This window comes from Gopherus evgoodei, chromosome 2, assembly GCF_007399415.2.
Source record: "Gopherus evgoodei ecotype Sinaloan lineage chromosome 2, rGopEvg1_v1.p, whole genome shotgun sequence".
NCBI classification, from domain to species: Eukaryota; Metazoa; Chordata; order Testudines; family Testudinidae; genus Gopherus; species Gopherus evgoodei.
In genome coordinates this window covers 283,081,992-283,103,319 of record NC_044323.1, presented here as the reverse complement: position 1 = coordinate 283,103,319, position 21,328 = coordinate 283,081,992, and the positions used below count along the sequence as shown (strand labels likewise).

The 21,328-nt window shown below is 42.5% G+C and overlaps 1 protein-coding gene across 5 annotated transcripts in view; it reads left to right on the top strand.

Moving 5' to 3' along the window:
• ZFAT (zinc finger and AT-hook domain containing) overlaps positions 1–21,328 on the top strand; it is a 162,493-nt gene that overhangs the window by 36,788 nt on the left and 104,377 nt on the right. For all 5 annotated transcript variants that reach the window (XM_030553868.1, XM_030553866.1, XM_030553869.1 and 2 more), the window contains exon 4: positions 19,222–19,395. In XM_030553868.1, the coding sequence (XP_030409728.1) occupies positions 19,222–19,395 (174 nt within the window). The remainder of the gene's footprint in view (positions 1–19,221; positions 19,396–21,328) is intronic.

Genomic DNA, 21,328 nt, shown 5'->3' with positions numbered 1-21,328 from the left:
TCCATAAACTTGAAGATTTGGAAAAGTAACATGATTGGCACTGGCACAAAAATATGTTTGTTTTTGTTTTTTTTTTAACACCAGCCTCACGTCTTCCCTCCTGTATGGAGCAGAGTCAAGAAAATCTGCAAAAGTAATTGGTGAGAAGATCAACTCACTCCAAAGTAAATGCCTGCGGAAGATCTTCAGAGACTATTGGAAAGAGTTTCTTGCAACATCAGAAATTCTGAGTTGAGCAAACCTATCTAAAGCATCAAATGTGGTAAGAAGATGTCAGAGGGCGTAATTAGGATGCATTTTAAGGGTGCCACCAACACGACTTCTACTGTAAGTGATAATATAGACACCACCTGGAAAGAGGAGAAGAGGGTGACCTAGAGAAACATTACACAGAACAATAGAGAAGGAAGCCAGATCCATCAACATGACACTCAGTAGCCTGAACAGACTGGTATAAGATGAAAATAAATGGCAGAAACTGGTGGACACCCCATGCACCTATGGAATGGGAAGGTAAAGAAGAAGGTGCAGCAGTCTTTATTAGCATGCACTAGCTTAGTATGTGTAAATTCTATGTGCAACTGTCAAGGTTTTTTCCCCCCACTTTGAACTTTAGCATCCAAAAAGTGGGGACCTGCATGGACCCTTCTAAGCTTGATTCCTAGCTTAAATCTGATAACACGGCCACCAGCCAAAATATAGTGTTTGGCACACTTTGTTCCCCCAAAACCTTCCCTGGGGAACCCAAGACCCAAACCCCTTGGGTCTTAAAACAAAGAGAAATAAACCATTCCCCCTCCTTTCCCCCTCCCAGACTTTCCCCTTCCTGGGTTACCCTGAGAGGCTCCACTGATCCAAACTCCTTGGATCTTAAAACAGAGAGGAATTAACCTCCCCCCTCTCCTTTCCCCCCACCAATCCCTGGTGAGTTCAGACCCAATCCCCTGGGTCTTAAAACAAGGGAAAAAATCAATCAAGTTCTTAAAAAAGAAAGCTTTTAATTAAAGAAAGAAAAAGTAAAAATTATCTTTGTAAAATCAGGATGGTAAATGCTTACAGGGTATTCAGATTTATATAGACTAGAGGGACTTCCCCCACCAGCCTGAGATTTAAAGTTACAGCAAACAGAGGTAAAAATCCTTCCAGCAAAATACACATTTACAAGTTAAGAAAACAAACATAAGACTAATCCACCTTTCCTGGCTATACTCAGTATTTTGAAACGTGAGAGACTGATTCAGAAAGATTGGAGAAAACCTGGGTATATGTCTGGTCCCTCTTAGCCCCAAGAGCGAACAACGAACAACACAAACGGCACAAACAAAGACTTCCCTCCACCAAGATTTGAAAGTATCTTGTCTCCCCATTGGTTCTCTGGTCAGGTGTCAGCCAAGTTCACTGAGCTTCTTAACCCTTTACAGGTAAAAGAGACATTAACCCTTAACTATCTGTTTATGACAGCAACCATTTCAATTTTATATGGCAGTTCATAACTTCGCAATAAGCCCAAAAACAGTAGCTGAGAACTTAACGCACACACAAAAACCAGGAAATTCAGTTATGGTTTCCACAGCAACTGTAACTCTGCCACGTTGTGTCATTTATTAAGGCTTAAATTAAAAAGTGTATTCAGTAATATTAATATTTTTAATATTAAATTAAAAAGTGTATTCAGTAATATTCAGTAATATTAAAAACCCCTACATATACTCTCCGGTGCCAACCATGTCTTTGAGCTTCCTTACTTCTGTGTATGGAACAGTATAATGCTATTCTACTTTTAGTCGATAATTTCAGCTGTTCTTTCTGTGAAAATGAGCTCATGATTATCAAGTGCACTTACTGGTTAAAAGAGTGGTAACGCAAACATATATCTTTTCATGTGATTCCTGAGTTGAAACTGGGTAAAATTAGTTTAAGATATGATTAAGGGGGTTATAATAATTTACAAATATTTAAAATGTGGAAATTCAGCTGTGATAGGCATTATTGAAGTAAAAGGGAAAATATCAAGAAACTTCTAGACCATAAGATGCTTTAGGCTGTGAAGCAGTCTCTTGAGTTAGGTGTCTGAAGCCCTATCGTATGGGACATTTGAAAGTAAACTTGACAAAACACTGCTAAATTGTACTGGAGTCAATCCTATGCATTGTTCACAAGGAAATTAACTGACAGACCTAAGAAGTCTCTCTAATTTCTCAGTTCTATAGTTCTGTGACTCAGATGGACCTCTCAAAAATCTCTTGAATCCCTGCCATTGTTTCACAGCTGATTGATGATCATGTGGTTACCAGAAGCTTTGGTGGTGCAATAACATTGACAACAATGGACATAGACTGAATATCCAGCCAGGCCACCTTAAGGCCTAGCTAGAAATTGATCTGAGTGGTGCTTTATCTGCAAGGAGGCTACATTCCTTTGCATTTGCGATGATGATGATTGTTTCAGATGTGAACAGCCACTCTCCTCTCTTCCCCTAGCAGGAATACAGCTGCAGAAGCAGGGTCCAACTCCATGTGGCCCTGTACATGGCCAGCACCAGCAGCAAAATAGCAGAGAATCCCGCGAGCCCTTAAAGGAGCTGAGTCCCTGCTCCCCCAGCCACTTCTCTCTCCCCTTGGCAGAGACACAGCTCAGCAACAGCAGCTGGGTCCAGCTCCAGCTGGCCCTTCACGCAGCCCACATTTGGGGGAGACAGAGGAGAACCTTCAGACCTTTTCACCTTCAGCCACTTCTCACTTTTCAGAAAATTTGTGTCAATTCTCAAAAGGTTCAGTGAGGCTGTGATTCCCCTCCCTGTCCCTCCCTCAGCTCAGGAACCACCACTGGGAAGGAGGCTGCCCATGGGCTCTGTTTTTCTGCCAGGAAGCAGTCCCAGCCCTGCTCCTCCAGTCTTCACTGCCACCCACTTTTCAGCTCTGGCTCAGACAAGACTAAATGGTAGGTGCTACTTCTCTTCCTCTCTCCTCTCCACCTCCCTCCTAAAGCAGGTAAGAGTAACAGTGGCGTCATGACAACAGAGACAGCTTATTTCAAGGAAGTGGATGTGTGAAGCCATTTACACTTCCTCTTGAGGGGGTCAGACCTACCATTTATTACTATTTCTACTGCTGTTCCACCATGCTTCCAGCACACATACCAGTACTCCAGGAACACACTGTTCCAGGTCCACCCATTCCCAGGACTCAGCCAGGTTACGGCTCTAAAAGATTTCAAACCAGACCTGCCTTTCCCAGGGCATATGGCAAACGAGGTAACTATTCTTCCACTTGGAACATCCAATGGCAACATTTACTTCATCTCCTGTCACAATTCAAATTGGGAGGAACTGTCCAAGGAAACAGAAAAAGCAGAAATAAGAAACCAGATTCTGACACTTGAGTTTACTTCCCCAGAACTGAAGAAGATCTTTCTGAGGCTTGAAAACTTGTGCTTCCACCAGCAGAAGTTGGTCCAATAAAATATATTACTTCACCTTCCTAGTGTGTCTCAGACCAGATTCTAGACATCTAATATCTGTACCCACTGCACAGGCCCACTAGGTAGGCACCGGTCAGAAGCAGACAGCGGAAAGTATCGCAAACTAAAGTTGGTGCTAATTAATGCAATATCTGCTGCTAAGAAACAAAAACCAACACACATCATCAGTTATGAAGTGCCTGATATAGGCTGCATCCCTGAGACCTGGCTAGATGATCCTGCAAACACTATGCTAGCCCACCTCGTCTCCCCAACAGTACTCAGTACACCACAGACCTAGACAAGCAGGTGGTAATGCATTCATCTCTGCAAACATCAAATGCAAGAGAGATGCCTCAGGTAAGAGGACATCTTCATTCTACTAACAGTGGAAACCAGAGCCAATGCCAACATAGATTTTTATGATTATTTACAGACCACTACAGACAAAAGGATACAGAAAAGTGCTCACTGACACTTTGTCAGTAATGGTGGTGAAATACCCCAGACTCATTGTCCTGGGAGATTTCACAATTCAAATTGACTTGGTTAAAGATACAAAAACCTGTCTCTTCACGTTCTTCCCTAGAACTTTTACAGATTATCTCTGGTCCACTCACCACAGCGGGTGATTTCTTGGACCTGATCTTAGGCCGAGATATCAAGATCGAGGACATTACAAACCAGTCACAGTCTTGTCAGACCATCACCTCATTAAGGCAGTGGTCAGAGACCTTCCAGCACTCAGGCAACAATAAAGACCAATGATCCTGATTTGACCATGAAGACTCATGGACTCCAACAAATTCCAAAGCCTGCTAAAAACACAACAGTCTGAGAATCAGTGAATCATTGTCATTCTACACTGACCTCGGCCATTGGCACACTTGCCCCTAAACAGTCCCTTCCTTCCCATCACCCACATGGAACTTCTTGGTTTTCTGACAATCCACACTGGCAGAAGAGAGGGTGTGGAAACTTGAGTGCTGATGGCAGAAAACAAAGGCTGATTAAGACAGGATGAAACATAAATTGTTCAGAGCCTATGGTCAGACTATATTACCAGACAAAAATACCTTCGTATGGGCCTCCACTGGAGCTGCCAAGTCCTGCATCAAGAAGCTATCGAGGGTGGTAAATTGCTTCATCAGTCCCTTGTGCCCACGATCTGCATCAGAGCTAAGAACCACACGGTGTGAAGAACTATCCTACTTTGCTGAAAGGATCACACATATGGGGAGCCTTCTCAAACACCATGGATCCACTCCACCTGCAGCCACCAACCCAGAGCTCACCTGCATTTCCCAGAGTTCACTTATCAAGAAATTTTGAATACCCTAAAAAAGTCCGAATCCAGCTCATTCCCTTCTTGTTTGTGAGAGAGAGTTATGAATAGCTGGTGCCACTTCTGACCAAAGTAAGCTACTCTAAAACCAAAATAAGTTTCTATGCAGGAGGCTGTACCAGTTTAAATAAATCAGATTAAAATTCAACTTAAGTTAAACAGGTACAATTTTCTTAGACAAGGGATAACATTTTCAAAAATTCTAAGTCACTTAGGAGCCTAAATCATTTTTGAAAACTACTTGCTACCTTAAGTCACTTTGGTGCTTTTAAAAAGTTTATTCATGACTGTCAATAAGTAATTCTCCCTTCTCACTCAAATGGGTGCAAACGTAATCCCGTTGGTGTTCAGAGAGCACAGCTCCTTTAAAACCTCATCCTGAGGCAGAGGAAGTGTTGGTTGTTCCAGCAATAGGAAGTGCTGGTTGTTTTGGGGGGGAGGAGAGTTGAAGTAGGAAGAATAACTGAGGCAGGTGTGTGCCTGTATCTCCAAACAAGAGGTCTACAGCAAGCAGGCCCTTCTCTAGTGAAGCAGCTGAGCCAGCCCAAAGCCCAGGAAGGACGGAGCAGTTGACCCAGGACTTCCCAGGACAGGAGCCAGGAGGAGCACTACGCTAGGAAGGAATCACCTGAGATGGACAAACTGGAGCCAGACTCAGTATCACAGTTACCCAGAGCTTAATGGGGCTGCGAGTACTGGGTCTTGTGACTGCATCGGGATTAAGGAGAGAGGCTGTAGTTAGGTAAGTGGGGAGATTGTCCCTCTGGGAGGGTTTGCAGATTGTGGCAGAAAAGGGCACCCAAGGGGTTTGCTGGGGAAAGTATCTTGGTGCCAAAGACAACCAGGTGCCAAAGACTCACTGCCAGACTGGAACTCTGCCTAGGATTCCTGAATTCTGCATCTAGATATGTTGCTCGGTGTCTGTTTTTTTTATCTTGTGCCACTGGGCACATGGGTCTCTGTGTTGGATGTAACCTTGTTTTATTGCCCCCTCCGACCGCCCCACCCCCCGTCTTCTCTCCCTGTTGTTTTTTCTCCATTCATCCCTCTGGTATATGTTTGTGTGTGTGAGAGAGAGAGTGAGTGAGTTTAGGGGGTTAGAAAAGGTGCCCTTGGGGTGGAAAGGAGTTTACCTGCTGCATTTCAGCACGCGCCTTTTTTTGGCCAGAGCTGCCCTGCAGAGCAGACTCCATTTTGGTCACAAAGACGCTATAGCAGGCATTGCCAAACTGTGGCTCATGAGCCACATGTGGCTCTCTTACAGTTAAAGGGCAGCTCACAGAGCCTCCCACGCACCTCACCCCATTCTCCACCTACCAGACTGGGTTGAGGGGGAGCTTGCAGCTTCTGACCTCTGGCAGGGTGGTGGGACTAGGGGCTTTAGCCCTACTGGGAGCGTCAGGGCAGAAATCCCATACCCCGGCAGGCACCACCCCGTGGGGCAGGTTGTGCATGTCTTGCAGCTCTGAAGTTCCTGAAGATTATTGTATGTGGCTCAGAGGGTTAGTACGTTTGGCCACTCCTGTGCTATACTTACACAAGTAATTACTGATTTCACATAACATTTTTGCATGGGCAGTTTTGAAAATTTACAAGAGGAATTTTCCCCTCCTCTTGGATCAGTGCAACGCCTGCATCCTGTAGAGGCGTAGTGGAATAAAGAAAAACTTACAACCCTTCAATGAATAGCACTCCAGCATGCCAATTAGGTACTGGTAGTAGTGCCTTGAGGATGCACCAGGCATGCCTCCAATTAAGGCTGCATGTGGCAGCACCTCCAATTGGGGACTGATCAGAAAATTGGGATCGTTGAACAGATTAGTTTGAAATTACATTGAAAATATTGATACTCCATGGATTTGACGGTAGCCTTCCTCATCACTACCAATGTGAACATTCCTTACATGTAGTATAAAGATCTGGCACTGAATTATACAGTATTACTTGTACAAGCACAACTGGGATTTAAAATGCGTATCGTTGGATAGGGAAGGTCAATGTATTAGTCTGTTGAACTGAAGTGCCAGCTGTTCAGCTGAAGTGAGGAACTTCATTTAAATGAAGCTGTTATGAGCAAGCAAATATTTTTGCTTACCATTTGTCAAAACTTTGTTTAGACCTTCTTAGCTGAATGCATTTCATTTTCTCCTAAATCAACTTAAAACCACTCATGAAGCTTCATTTATAATACACTAGGAGTAATATGGAGTGAGGTGTCCTATTTGGAGAAAACAGAAAACACTGATGCCAGAATGCATAAACTACGACAGTGAAGGCAGAGTTGTTTATTCCAATGAGAGAGCTAAATTATTGATGAGGTAATCTCATATTAAAGAGAGCCAGTATCCTCTCCCTCATTAACTTTGAGACTGGCTTTCCATTGTAAAGCTGTTTCCCCACACCACTCCAGTATCCATGAAACAGATCACTTCCATTTCAGATTTTGTACCTGTGGAGGGTCTCAGAAAAAATTGGCATTAGTTATGTTTTGAAATTTTTTGTCAGGTCTCAACTCAGAAATAGCATAGCATTGTAAATTAAAATGAGGTTTAGTCTAAAAATCTTGGCGGGGTCATTCTCCACTCTTTAGTTCCTGACCTTGGGGAGCCTGGAGCAATTGCAACTCCCATTAAAGTCGATGAGACTATACAAATGAGTGAGGATTGCTTATGTGAGTAAGGGCTGCAGGATGGGACATGAGAGGTTTTGTAGGACTTCGCTGAGACCAAACATTGTCTAGACAGAAGTTTATCATATACACATTGTTTCATCAATGATCACAACATTGATATTCAGCATTGACTATAACTGTAATTTACTGATCCATCAAATTTGACCTCTTACCAATTCTTGACCCCTAATTGGATCTTTTTGGTAACAGCATTTCTATTGCATTTAACGTATTCTAAGCACCTTTGCAAATACTTTGACTAGTTCTGCAAGGTGCTGAGCATCCCCAGCTTCCAATAAATACAATGGGAACTGAGTTGCAAGACCTTGTTTGAGGCACTTGACACATTTCAGGGTTGGGCCCACTATTAAGAGTAAAAGATATTTTTCACTTTATAATTATTTCTTCATGTTTAGGCTTTTAGCAGCCTGCTGCAACTTTTTTACATACTGAATTTAAAATGAGATTTTGATAAGGCACTATTGTTATCCTGAGAAATTCTATAAGATTCTATATAGTGTTAAACTGATCGACTGTATGCTGGTTTAAAGTTAATTCTTTACTTCTGCACACCCATTTTTAAGACTGTCCTAATTTACAGAGGTTCAGAGGTGGACTGTCACCTTAATCACCTTGATTGATCTGTCCTTCAGCCCTTGTATAGATTGCACGGATCACAACACATTTTTCATTCTTCTTGTATCCTGGCTTTCCTTCTCCATGTACAGCCATGTCTTTTAACGGTAAAATCTTCCCATCTTTTTGGAGGTCGGCCGAGTGGTCGTTTCAGTTCCTGTGGGTACCACTCAGTGACAGCTGCAGTCCATCGATTGTCAGTCTCGCTGTGTACCCAGCCCATCGCATTTTACTATGCCTGCTCTCACCATGTCCTGCACTCCTCTCCCCTGTCTGGTCACTTCACCGTGGACCCGGTCACAGATTGAAATACCCAGAATTCTTCTTTACGTTGCCCTCTCCATGACAGCCTGTTGCTGCTCCTCTGTCTTTGTCAGTGCCCATGTTTCACTGCCGTACATTTCTGGCAGTACTATTGAGTTGAAAAGGCTGGCACATGCTGCCTTGCCGATTTTTTTTCCATGGAGGGCATCCTTGATAGAATTGAATGTGCACCAACCTGCTTTTTTTCGTTGTAAGAGTTTAGCTTACTGATCGTGGCGCATGTTAATTTCTTGGTCTAAATAGATGTGTTACTCAGCTTCTTCTATTTGTTCTCCCTTGATTGTTATTTGGACTTCTGGCAAGGTATCAGACCACATAAATGACCGCAGGTGAACTGTATGTAACATAATACATATATTCTCCTTAGATCTTTTCTTGTGTTTGAATTGAAGGAACTGCTGTGTCTCTTCACACTACAATTATTGTATTTTTCCAATTAAAAACCTCTTTGACAAATTCATTGCTTTCTTTTTCAAATAGGGTTTGTTCACCTTCATCACTTCCTACTTATTATTTGGAGCTTTATTGAATTTTATACTATCTTAGGAATTTAAAATAACTTGCCAACAGATTTCCAGTCACTGAGTGAGTGAATCTGTCAGTATTGTCCCATCTGTTAATTAATATTTCTTCCTGTTAGATTAATTTTTTTCGCTCTTTTGTTAGCCATAGTTCACATTAATGCTTTGTGCTAGCTTCGTCCACCCTTTGCATCTAGCTCTGAATATGAACCCAGGGAAGGAATTGTGCTTCAGGAAGGGGGCAGCTTCCACCAGCCTTGGCTATTACTTGCAGGGTGACTCCAACACATTCTCAATCCTGAATTTTCCCCCAGAAATGTGTGTTCTGCACTGACCAGCCCTCCCATGGACAGCTTAGATATATTAGGGCTGTTGTCATTCTAAGGGTTTGATGCATAACAGTTTACCACCTTAAATGGGGTGACCCAAACAGGTTAACTCAAGCACACTGGGTTTGATTAAACAATAAAACAAGTTTATTAACAAAAGAAGGAAAGCTTTTAAGTGAGACTAAACATACGCAATATAGTTAGAAATAGAAGAAGGATAAGAAAAATAAAGATAAAATAAAAAAAGAATTAAAAAATTCTTCCTACTACTAAACTGAACAAACTAGAATTGGGTTAAGATGAAGTTCTTACCAAATACCTGCAGCAACATTACTGACCAACCTGTAGGTCAGGACCCATCCCCCAAAGTCCCATGGCAGTTTCTTTTGTCATTTTAGGTGCCGTGGGGTGGTGGTTTCAGTTTTATGGTTCATTTCACTTTTGAAATGCCAGCTCTTCAAAGAAACTTTTAGGAAAAAATTCTTTGCAGCTGAGAATAAGAGATGAGAAGTCTCCCGGTGAAAAGTCCTATCCTGTTTTTTTTCCTCTCCCCTTTGCTGAAATGCAGATCTCCTTTGTTCCCTGTCTTCCCCCTTTCCTTGTCTGAAGGCTCAACCAGATTGGTGGCACTAGTGTATAGGCTATATTTTCAGGTGTGCAAAACTTAAAGGGGAATTCCCATGTTTGCTCCATTAAGAAGAAAAGGAACTTGTTTAAGAAAAAATTTAGTTGGCCTGTGATTATCTACATTCCATTTGTTACTATTTCAGATGTGTTTTGAATACACCCTTTGTATCTTCTCCTGCCTGATCTCTTGGCAGAGTCACAGTCCTGTGCAAAATTCAGGCATTATGAACAGCCTGTGGTAGGGGTGGTCTGAAAGTGCAGTGTCTCAGCAGGAGCTCATGGAAAAAGGCACAATGCCTTCAAGAGGACAGGAGAATGCATTTACTATATGAGCCTTTAACAGGGTGCAGTCTCTGTTCTCTATGCTCCCCAGCCTTGGAGGATTCTAGTGACAGATATTTGACAGTTGTGCTCAGCCCTTCCATGAACAGATGGATCCTTATGCCCTCCCTTAGGGATAGAGTTACTTAATTAATTTAGCTCTATAAAATGAGACCCAAGTGGTACCTCGCCTGAAATCCCTAGTGAAAGCCCACCATACGTAGCAGTAATTAATCAGATTTCACAGCAAATGGAAAAGTTTCACCTTTCCTGAAAGTCACCAAATCAAGCAACATTACCTCTGTAAAAGCTCCTCGTAAGATGAAAGTATAGTGACTCTGCATTGAATTGCAGCATTCCCAAAGATCTGAGGGCATTTTAGCCCTACCCAGGCTTACTCCTATTGTTCTCTGACTCCATGAAGGAATTTAGGAATGAAGGGACCCTCTGCCCCAAACTTATTAACAGCAGTGGCTCTGCAGCTGTGTTAGAGCAAGGGATGGTTTGCTAGTATCTTTGGCGCTGTGTACAGGTAAGCTCCTCTCAGAGCAATGTGTGATGTGATATTCTGCTATTGCATGCGACAAAAAGAGTATCTGAGTGTGATAATAAAAAAAAGGAGAGAGAGAGAGAATCCAATGATATCTGCATATATTGAAAAATGGGGGGGGGAATCACCTTTTTTCAATTATAATTATCTTAGATATTACTTGTAGGCTGAGTAATCCTGTGAACTTTTGTGATTTTACAGTCACATTTTCACGTTTTTTATTCCCTCCCCCCGCCACTCTCCAATGCTGTGTGAAAAGTGCAGAAGAAAACTGACTATACCAGGCAGAGGCCAGTGAAAATGACTATATACAAAATGTTTTAAAATGCATAAAGTAGGGCTGTCAAGCAATTTAAAAAAAATTAATCATGATGTTAAACAATAGAATACCATTTATTTAAATATTTTGGATGTTTTCTGCATTTTCAAATATTGATTTAAATTACAACACAATACAAAGTGTACAGTGCTCACTTTATATTTATATTTTATTACAAATATTTGCACTGTAAAAACCAAAAGAAATAGTATTTTTTCAATTTACCTAATACAAGTACTGTAGTGCTGTCTCTTTATCATGAAAATTGAACTTACAAATGTAGAATTATGTACAGAAAAAACCTGCATTCAAAAATGAAACAATGTAAAACGTTAGAGCCTACAGCTCCACTCAGTCCTACTTCAGCCAATTGCTCAGACAATTTTGGTTACAATTTGTAGGAGATAATACTGCCTGCTTCTTGTTTACAGTGTCCCCTGAAAGTGAGAACAGGCATTCGCCAGGTATTGTTGTAGCCAGATGCGCTAAAGATTCATATGTCCCTTCATGCTTCAAGCACCATTCCAGAGGACATGCTTCTATGCTGATGACAGGTTCTGTTTGATAATGATCCAAAACAGAGTGGATCTATGCATGTTCATTTTTATCATCTGAGTCAGATGCCACCAGCAGAAGGTTGATTTTCTTTTTTGGTGGTTCAGGTTCTATAGTTTCCGCATCTGAATGTTGCTCTCTTGAGACTGCTGAAAGCATGCTCTACATAGGGTGAGTGACCAGAGAGCAAGTGTGAAAAATCAGGACAGAGGTAGGGGTTAATAGGTGTTGTGACAAAGTTCCTCCTCTACCTTGGTGGGTCCTGCGCTTATTGGCAGATTTGTTCATCTCAGTGATCTCCCCCACAGTCTGGATCAGCTCCTCCTGTGTCTGATCAGGAGTTGGGAGGTTTGGGGGGAACCCGGGCCCGCCCTCTACTCCGGGTTCCAGCCCAGGGCCCTATGGATTTGCAGCTGTCTATAGTGCCTCTTGTAACAGCTGTGTGACAGCTACACCTCCCTGGGCTACTTCCCCAAGGCCTCCTCCAAACACCTTCTTTATCCTCACCACAGGAGCTTCCTCCTGGTGTCTGACAACGCTTGTACTCCTTAGTCCTCCAGCACCCTCTCAGTCTCAGCTCCTTGTGTCTCTTGCTCCCAGCTCCTCACACACACTTCCTCTCCTCTGGCTCCTCCCCATCTGACTGGGGAGAGCGCCTTTTAAAACCCAGGTGCCCTGATTAGCCTGCCTTGATTGGCTGCAGGTGTTCTAATCAGCCTATCTGCCTTAATTGGTTCTAGCAAGTTCCTGATTACTCTAGTGCAGACCCTGCTCTGGTCACTCAGGGAACAGAAGACTACTCAGCCAGTGACCAGTATATTTGCTCTCTACCAGACTCCTGCACCCCACTGGCCTGGGTCTGTCACAGTGCCTACATAAGACAAAAGTCCTGAATGTTGGGACTGTCCCTATAAAAATTGGGACATCTAGACGCCCTAATGCCACACCTTGTCCCTCTCAGATTTTGGATGGCACTTCAGATTCTTAAACCTTGGGTTGAGTGCTGTAGCTATTTTTAGAAATCTCACATTGGTACTTTCTTTGCGTTTTGTCAAATATTCTGTGAGAGTGTTCTTAAAACAAACGTGCTGGGTTATCATCTGAGTTTGCTATAACATAAAATATATGGCAGAATGTGGGTAAAACAGAACAGGAGATATACAATTCTCTCACAAGGAGTTCAGTCACAAATTTAATTAACACACTTTTTTTAACAAGCATCATCAACATGGAAGCATCATCAGCATGGAAGCATGTCCCCTGGAAAGGTGGCCAAAAGCGTGAAGAGGCATACGAATGTTTAGCATATTTGGCACATAAATACCTTGCAATGCCGGCTACAAAAGTGCCATGTGAAAGCCTGTTCTCACTTTCAGATGACATTGAAATAAGAAGCAGGCAGCAGTATCTCCCATAAATGCAAACAAACTTGTTTCTCTTAAGCAATTGGCTGAACAAGAAGTAGGACTTAGTGGACTGGTAGGCTCTCAAGTTTTACACTGATTTGTTTCTGAGTGCAGTTTTATAACAAAAAAAAAATCTACATTTGTAAGTTACACTTTCACAATAAAGAGATTGCACTATAGTACTTGCAGGAAGTGAATTGAAAAGTACTACCGTCTTTACTTGTTTATTAGCACGTTCTTTTATAAGCCAACCTCCCAAGATACTTAGGTAAAAATAGCAAAAACTGAATGACCCTTTCATAAGCCGACCTTATATTTCAGGGATTGGCAAGCTTCAGCTCCTGGCTATCAGGGTAAACCACTGGCGCGTCGGGACATTTTGTTTACTTGGAGCATCTGCAGGCATGGAGTCCCTCAGCTACCTGTGGCCGCGGTTCACCATTCCCAGCCAATGGGAGCTGCGGGAAGTTCCCATTGGCTGGGAACGGCGAACTGCGGCCACTGGGAGCTGAGGGACTTCATGCCTGCAGACGCTCCAAGTAAACAAAAGGACAATGTATTACATATTCAATGATTCCATAGAGTTTAAAATCATCAAATTTTGGTGTAGACCTGTTTATAAGCCGACCCCCACTCTTTGATGGGTTACATTTTTGCCAAAAATATTCGGCTTATGAATGAGCATATACATTTCTTTTTTTAATCATTTTTACAGTGCAAATATTTGGAATAAAAAATAATGGAAAGTGAACATTGTACACTTTGTATTGTGCATTGTAATAGAAATCAATATATCTGAAAATGTAGAAGGATATCCAAATACATTTAATAAATTTCAATTGGTATTTTATTGTTTAACAGTGTGATTAATTGCAGTTAATTTTTTAAATCCTGATTCATTTTTTTTCAGTTAATCATGGGAGTTAACTGCGATTAATCGACAGTTCTAGCACAAAGTAAATTTTAAAATGATGACTTACCTTTTAGATATCATAATCTTGGTTGTTAATTGTTTATGCTGTGTGTGTGTAGCACCTACCATGATGGGGTCCAGGTCCAGGGCTAGGGCTCCTAAATGCTACTGCAATACAAATAATAATAATAATAAATAATAAAAATTCCACACAGAATCCTGAATTTTAACTTGATGTCCCTTTAAATGTTTACTTTCCTTTCAATAATAATAATCATAATAATTATTTAGGTCTCTTACCTTTTTGTGTGTGGCTGTCCATTTCTTTGAATGCCTTTTGACAAATAAAGCTTTAAGTAAAGTATCCTGAATTGCCAGAGAAGCATGAGTATTCTTGGTGAAAACTGAAACAGAATTCATTAAGCACCTCTCTCATTTCCACATTTTCTGTTATTGTCTTTTCCCCCTCATTGAGTAACGGGCCTACTCTGTCCTTGGTCTTCCTCTTGCTTCTAATGTATTTATAGAATGTTTTCTTGTTACCCTTTATGTTCCGAGCTAGTTTGATCTCGTTTTGTGCCTTGGCCTTTCTAATTTTGTCCCTACATACTTGTGTTATTTGTTTATATTCATCCTATGTAATTTGACCGAGTTTCCACTGTTTGTAGGACTCTTTTTTTTTATTATTATTTTTATTTTTTGAGTTTTACATCATTGAAGATCTTCTAGTTAAGCCAGGGTCGTCTCTAGCCATACTTTCCATCTTTCCTACGCAGTGGGGTAGTTTGCTCTCTCTTTGAAAATAATCTCTTTGAAAAAGGGCCAGTTGGCTTTAACTGGTTTTCCCCTTAAACTTGCTCGCATGGGATTTTACCTACCAACTCCTGAGTTTGCTAAAGTCTGCCTTCTTGAAATCCATTGTCTTTTCTGCGCTGTTCTCCCTCCTACCATTCCTTAGAAACGTGAACTCTTACCATTTCATGATCACTTTCCCCCAAGTTGCCTTCCACTTTCAAATTCTCTATCAGTTCCTCCCTATTTGTCAAATCAAATCTGGAACAGCCTCTCCCCTAGTAGCTTTCTTCACTTTCTGAAATAAAAAATTGTCTCCAATACATTCCAATAACTTGTTGCATACTCTGTGCCCTGCTGTTGTTTTTCCCAACAGATGTCTGGGTAGATGTCTGAGTAGTTAAAATCCCCCATTGGGTGATTTTGTTAGTTGTTTAACTAACCTCTTCTTCCTGGTTTGGTGGTCTGTAATAGATCCCCTACCATGACACCACCCTTGTTTTTTACCCATTTTATCCCAACCCAGAGACTTTTTCAACAAGTCTATTTCAACCTCAGTCCAAGTGTATATATCTTTAATATAAAATCTAACACCTCCTCCCTTTTTTTCCTGCCTGCCCTTCCTGAGCAAGATATACCCTTCTGTACAAATATCTCAGTCATGCGTATTATCCCACCAAGTCTCCGTGATGCCAACTATGTCATAGTTGTGTTTGTTTACTAGCATTTTAAGTTCTTCCTGCTTATTCTCCATACTTCGCGCATTAGTTTACAGACATCTAAGATACTGATCTGATTCTCTCTCCTCCCCCGCCTCCCCAGTTCTGTGTTGTCTTTCTATTATTTCTGCTAAAACAGTCCATGCTCCCCCAGATTCCGACCCTTCTCCTAGATCTCCATGTTTTTGACTTAGCTGTGGGCTTTGGTCACGTGCCTCTGTCGAACCTAGTGTAAAGCCCTCCTTGTTGGTTAGCCAGTCTGTAGCCAAATATGCTCTTCCCCTTCCTCAATAGGTAGTCTCCATCTCTGTTTAACAGTCCTTCTTCCTGGAACAGCATCCTGTGGTCAAGGAAGCCGAAGCCCTCCTGGCAACACCATCCTCACAGCCAGGTATTCTGCTCCAGGATCCATCTGTCTCTGCCGAGGCCCCTACCCTTCACTGGAAGGACTGAAGAGAACACCACCTGCGCACCCAACTCCCTCACCCTTACTCCCAGAGCCCTATAGTCACTTTTGATCTGCTGAGGGTCATACCTCGCAGTATCATTAGTGCCCACATGGATGAGTAGCATGGGATAGTAGTCAGAGGGCTGGATGATCCTCAACAATCCCTCCGTACATCTCGGATACGAGTCACTGGCAGGCAGCATACCTCCTGGGATGCAATATCAGGGTGAGAGATGGGGGCCTCTGTCCCCCTCAGAAGAGTCTCCAACCACCACGACCCTACGTTTCCTCCTGGGAGTGGTGGTTGTGATCCTTCCAGCATTGGGGATACATGGCTTCTCCTCTTCACCTTTGGGGGTGATTCCTCATCACTAGTTGCCAGTGCAGCCTAATGGTTCTCCATCACCATGGTAGGTGGGTTGGGAATAGGGGTGGAGCACTGCCTGCTGTCAGAAGTAAACAGCAGCCAGTGTCCTCTCTGTACGAGAGCCATATCCTCCTCTCCCAGTGGCATAATAGTTGTCCTCTCTAGCTGGTTAGTGTCCTCAGCCTTGGAAGTCTTCAGATGAATACTGTCAATGAATTCCTCATGCGCACAGATGCTCCTCAGCCTTGCCACCTCCTCCTGTAGCTCTCCCACCTGCTTCCTGAGAGAGTCCACCAGTAGGCACCTCTCACACTGGATGGTCCCCCCAGCCTGGCTTTCTGAGAGTGGAAAATGCAGGCCACAGTCTCTGCAAATCTACACCAGGATCTGGGTAGAGGCATCCATGGTTAGATTCTCTGTCTGGATGCAGGCGCAGGTGGAGGAGACAGGAGCAGCACTGGCACTGGCCATGCGGCCCTTCCTAACCATAGCAATTCTGTGATGTCTCTCTCCCTCAAACGCTTCTATTTACGGTTCCCTGTTCACTGGCTCCTCTTGGTTGCTTAGCCTCTGGCATTTAACAATGAGGAGTACTGGTGGAACCTTAGAAACTAACAAATATATTTGAGCATAAGCTTTTGTGGGCTAAAACCCAGTTCATCAGATGCATGGAGTGGGGAAAAAAACAGTAGGCAGGTGTATATACACAGTACATGAAAAGATGGGAGTTGCCTTACCAAGTGCGGGGAGGTCAGTGCTAATGAGACAATTCAATTAAAGTGGAAGTGGACTATTCTCAACAGTAGAATACCAAGGGAGGAAAAATCACTGTTGTAGTGATAATAAGGCCAAAGTAAACAGGGTGGCCCATTTCAAACAATTGACTACCAGTCTTTATTCAGGCCTAAGTTGATGGTGGCAAGTTTTCAAATTAATTCCAGTTCTGCAGTTTCTCGTTGGAATCTGTTTTGGAAGATTTTTTTGTTGAAGAATTGCCACTTTTAAGTCTGTTATTGAGTGTTCAGGGAGACTGAAGTGTTCTCCGACTGGTTTTTGAATGTTACAATTCTTGATGTCTGATTTGTGTCCATTTATTCTTTTGCGTAGAGACGGAGTGGATGGGTCACTACAAAAACTAATTTCCCGCTATTGTTACACACACCTTCTTGTCAATTGTTTGAAATGGGCCACCCTGTTTACTTTGGCCTCATTACCAATGCAAAAGTGATTTTTCCTCCCTTGGTATTCTATTCTATAAGCCAACTCCACTTTTTCAATTGTCTCATTAGCATTGACCCCCCACTTGGTAAGGCATCTTTTCATGTACTGTGTGTATATACCTGCCTACTGTTTTTTTCAACTCCATGCATTTGATGAAGTGAGTTTTAGCCCACGAAAGCTTATGCCCAAATAAATTTGTTAGGCCATGGCTACACTAGAGAGTTGCAGCGCTGGTGAGGGGATCACAGTGCTGCAACTTAGGATGTGGCCACACTTGCAAAGCATGGCCAGCTCTGCAACTCCCTGGTTGCAGCGCTGGCTATACACCCGGTTGAGCCTCGGGTGTAGCGATTCCAGCGCTGGTGATCCAGCGCTGGTCAGTAAGTGTGGACCCCACCAGCACTTTTATTGACCTCCGGGGTATAAGGAGGTATCCCATAATTCCTGTCCACAACAAACCGGAAGAAAGGGAGAGCTCGGAGTTCAGCCAAACTGCTTATTTAAAAAACAAACACAGCTCCTGTTTGCTGAGCGAGCGGAGGCAGGCAGGGGAATTACTTTGGAATGTTCACAGCTGTTTGCTTGAAGAGAGAAACAGCACGCTCACACGGCAGAAGGGGAGGGGGAAGTCCATGTTGAGCAGATGCTTATCTGGTCTGATGGCTATTTAGGAGTGCATAATTTGCATTTAGTGAATGAGAGAGGGGTGGGGGAAGGGGGTCAGAACTTTTAAAATGATTGAAGGTAGGCACTGTGTCTTCCAGTCCTTAGAACTTGCAAGGCAGGGAGCTGAGAACAGTGTCAACTCCAAAAATCCATTCTCTCTGTCTCCTCCACGCTCCCTGTCACATTCCACCCCACCCCCTCTTTTGAAAAGCACGTTGCAGCCACTTGAATGCTGGGATAGCTGCCCACAATGCACCACTCCCAACAGCGCTGCAAATGCTGCAAATGTGGCCACACTGCAGCGCTGGTAGCTGTCAGTGTGGCCACATTGCAGCGCTGGCCCTACACAGCTGTACGAACACAGCTGTAACTACCAGCGCTGCAGAACTGTAAGTGTAGCCATGGCCTTAAGTCTCTAAGATGCCACAAGTGCTCCTCATTGTTTTGTTAATAGAGATTAACAGGGCTACCACGCTGAAACCTCTTGCTTTTAAGGCCTTCCCTTCTAGGTCAGCCCTACCCCCTCCTTAATCACACAGAGAGAGGGTGATCACAAGGCTGATTGAGGTTGATCAAGAGAACAAAGGCTCAAACAGTTCTCAAACACACAATCCCAGTTGACCCTGTAACTTAACCTGATAAAAAAAGAAAAACACAGAGTCAAACAAAGTCACTCACCCCAAGGTTAGTACTTGCACCTTGTTCGTTCAGCAGGGAGATCTCCTTCACTCTCTCTCAAACACCCCTGTTTGCGGTCCCCTGTTCGCTAGCTCACAAAGTCATCAAGTTTCACAAAACTTTTTTTGGGATTTTCAAAAGTGCCTGTGTGATTTAAGAATACACATAACTCTAAGAGGGACTTATGCTCCTAAATCACTCATGTGCTTTTGAAAATCCCACCTTTTATTTTTAAATCTACTTTCCTTAATACATATAGTTACATTAAGTATCTCCCAATTCTTTCCAGGGTGTAAATATATAACGACATTTCACTTGTATATAGTTATGTTCTTTTTGATGTTTGCTCTTTAGGTAATGATTCTGACGTTGACCTTGACAGGAAGGAAGATGAGCGAGAAAAAACTCCGAAGAGGCCACGGATTCAGAAAACTGAGAAAACTCTATCCACAAAGGAAGGTGACCAGATTTCAGGAGCTAAAAATCCTATTATAAGCGTGGTTTTGACAGCACATGAAGCTATTCCAGGTAACCATAATTATTCACTATATAATCATATTGTTCTTAGTTCACGAGTATTACTTAATGCTCACAAAATATAAATAAAGTAATTGGAATAAGATTAATAAATGTTCAGAATATTTGTGATCTGAAAATCAGCAATATTTAGCATCCTTTGGTCATCTCCTTACAAAGGCTCTCTCTTCTTCTGGCAGTTACATAACATTCAAAGCTGTCCTCATCTTTCTTTAAAGGTCTGATGTAAAGGTATGAAAAGGAGTTTGAGGACTTAGGAAAAATAACTGAGTTTATATAGAGTAATAAAAGTATGTAAAGGATATTAAAGAAGGAGCTGAAGATATGAATGATAAATCAATAGAAGAGTAGAAAATCATTCTTTTTTCCTTTAATAACAGCATCATATTTTTAGGACCTGATTTATGTGTACAGCTAGCTACCTTAAATGTGAGTGCAAATCAGGTATTTGCAAGCACAAATGATTAGTTAGGTATCTAATTGGACATTTATGCATACAGATAGTGTACACATGCAGTATATGAGTGTACAAATTAGGAGTGCAAAACAAGTATGTTTCTGTAAATCAAGTACTTGAATTGATATTTAATTGAGTATTTTATGGCTGTGTGCAAAGTACTTTGCAGTTTTATAGTAATCTTTTCATCACAGGATTTCAGACTTCTTTACAAATGCTAATTATTGACTCCGTAAAACCAAGCATAGGCATTTGTTTGTTTGGGCCCTTTTCAGTGGGTTACAAGGCTAGTCTGTAAGGACAGTGTGATAGCCAACACCTTTCTGTCTTCACAGATCTGTGGGAATCAGGTAACATCTTCATGAAATGCCCATCCTCTAGCCATTGCAATGACAGTGGGAATTGACCACTAGTTAGAAATTTGTACAGCTGTGCAAATGTGGGAATGGATATGAATAGTGCCCTACCAAATTCACAGTCTATTTTGGTCTATTTCACGGTCATAGGATTTTAAAAATCTTAAATTTCATGATTTCAGCTATTTAAATCTGAAATTTCATGGTTTAATTGTAAGGGTCCTGACTCAACAAGGAGTTGCAGGAGGAAATGGTCGCAGTATTGCCACCCTGACTTCTGCACTGCTGCTTGTGACAGTGCTACCTTCAGAGCTGGGCAGCTGGCAGAGCGGTGGCAGCAGCAGACCAGAAGGATGGCACGGTATGGTATTGCCATCCTTTCTTTAGTGCTGCTGTGTGCAGAACTGGGCCATCAATCAGCAGCCACCAAACTCTGGCCACCTAGCTCAGAAGGCAGCAGCACGGAAGTAAGGGTGGCAGGGTATCGTATTGGTACCCTTACTTCTGCACTGCTGCTGGTGGCAGCGCTACCTTCAGAGCTGCGCAGCTGGAGAGCTTCTTCTGCACTGCTGCCAACAGAGCTGGACCCTCAGTCAGCAGCTGCCGCTCTCTGGCTGCCCAGCTCTGAAGGCAGTGCAGAAGTAAGGGTGGCAATACTGCAACCCCCCTAAAATAAACCCCCCTGCAACTCCATTTTTGGATCAGGACCCCCTATTTGAGAAACCCTGGTCTCCCCCATGAAATCTATGTAGTATAGGGTAAAAGCACACAAAAGACCAGATTTTATGGCAAGGGACAAGATTTCACGTTCTGTGACGCATTTTTCATGGCCGTAAATTTGGTAGGGCGCTAGATATGAATATTAGGATTGTGTGCATATGTGGTACTGTGTACATGCTTTGGGGTGTATGAGAGTATAGGATATATGGGAGAGCGAGAATCTAGGGATAAGGAAGACTAGGAAGGGAAAGTAGTGTTGCTGAATTGTGATTTTATTGCAAGTATCAACATATTTGTCATTTTTCTTCATGACCCAGCTTCTATAGTGAAGTGATTGTTTGTGAGAATTTTGGGAGGAAAAGGGGTGATGGTGAGTTTTTTTGGTTTCTTT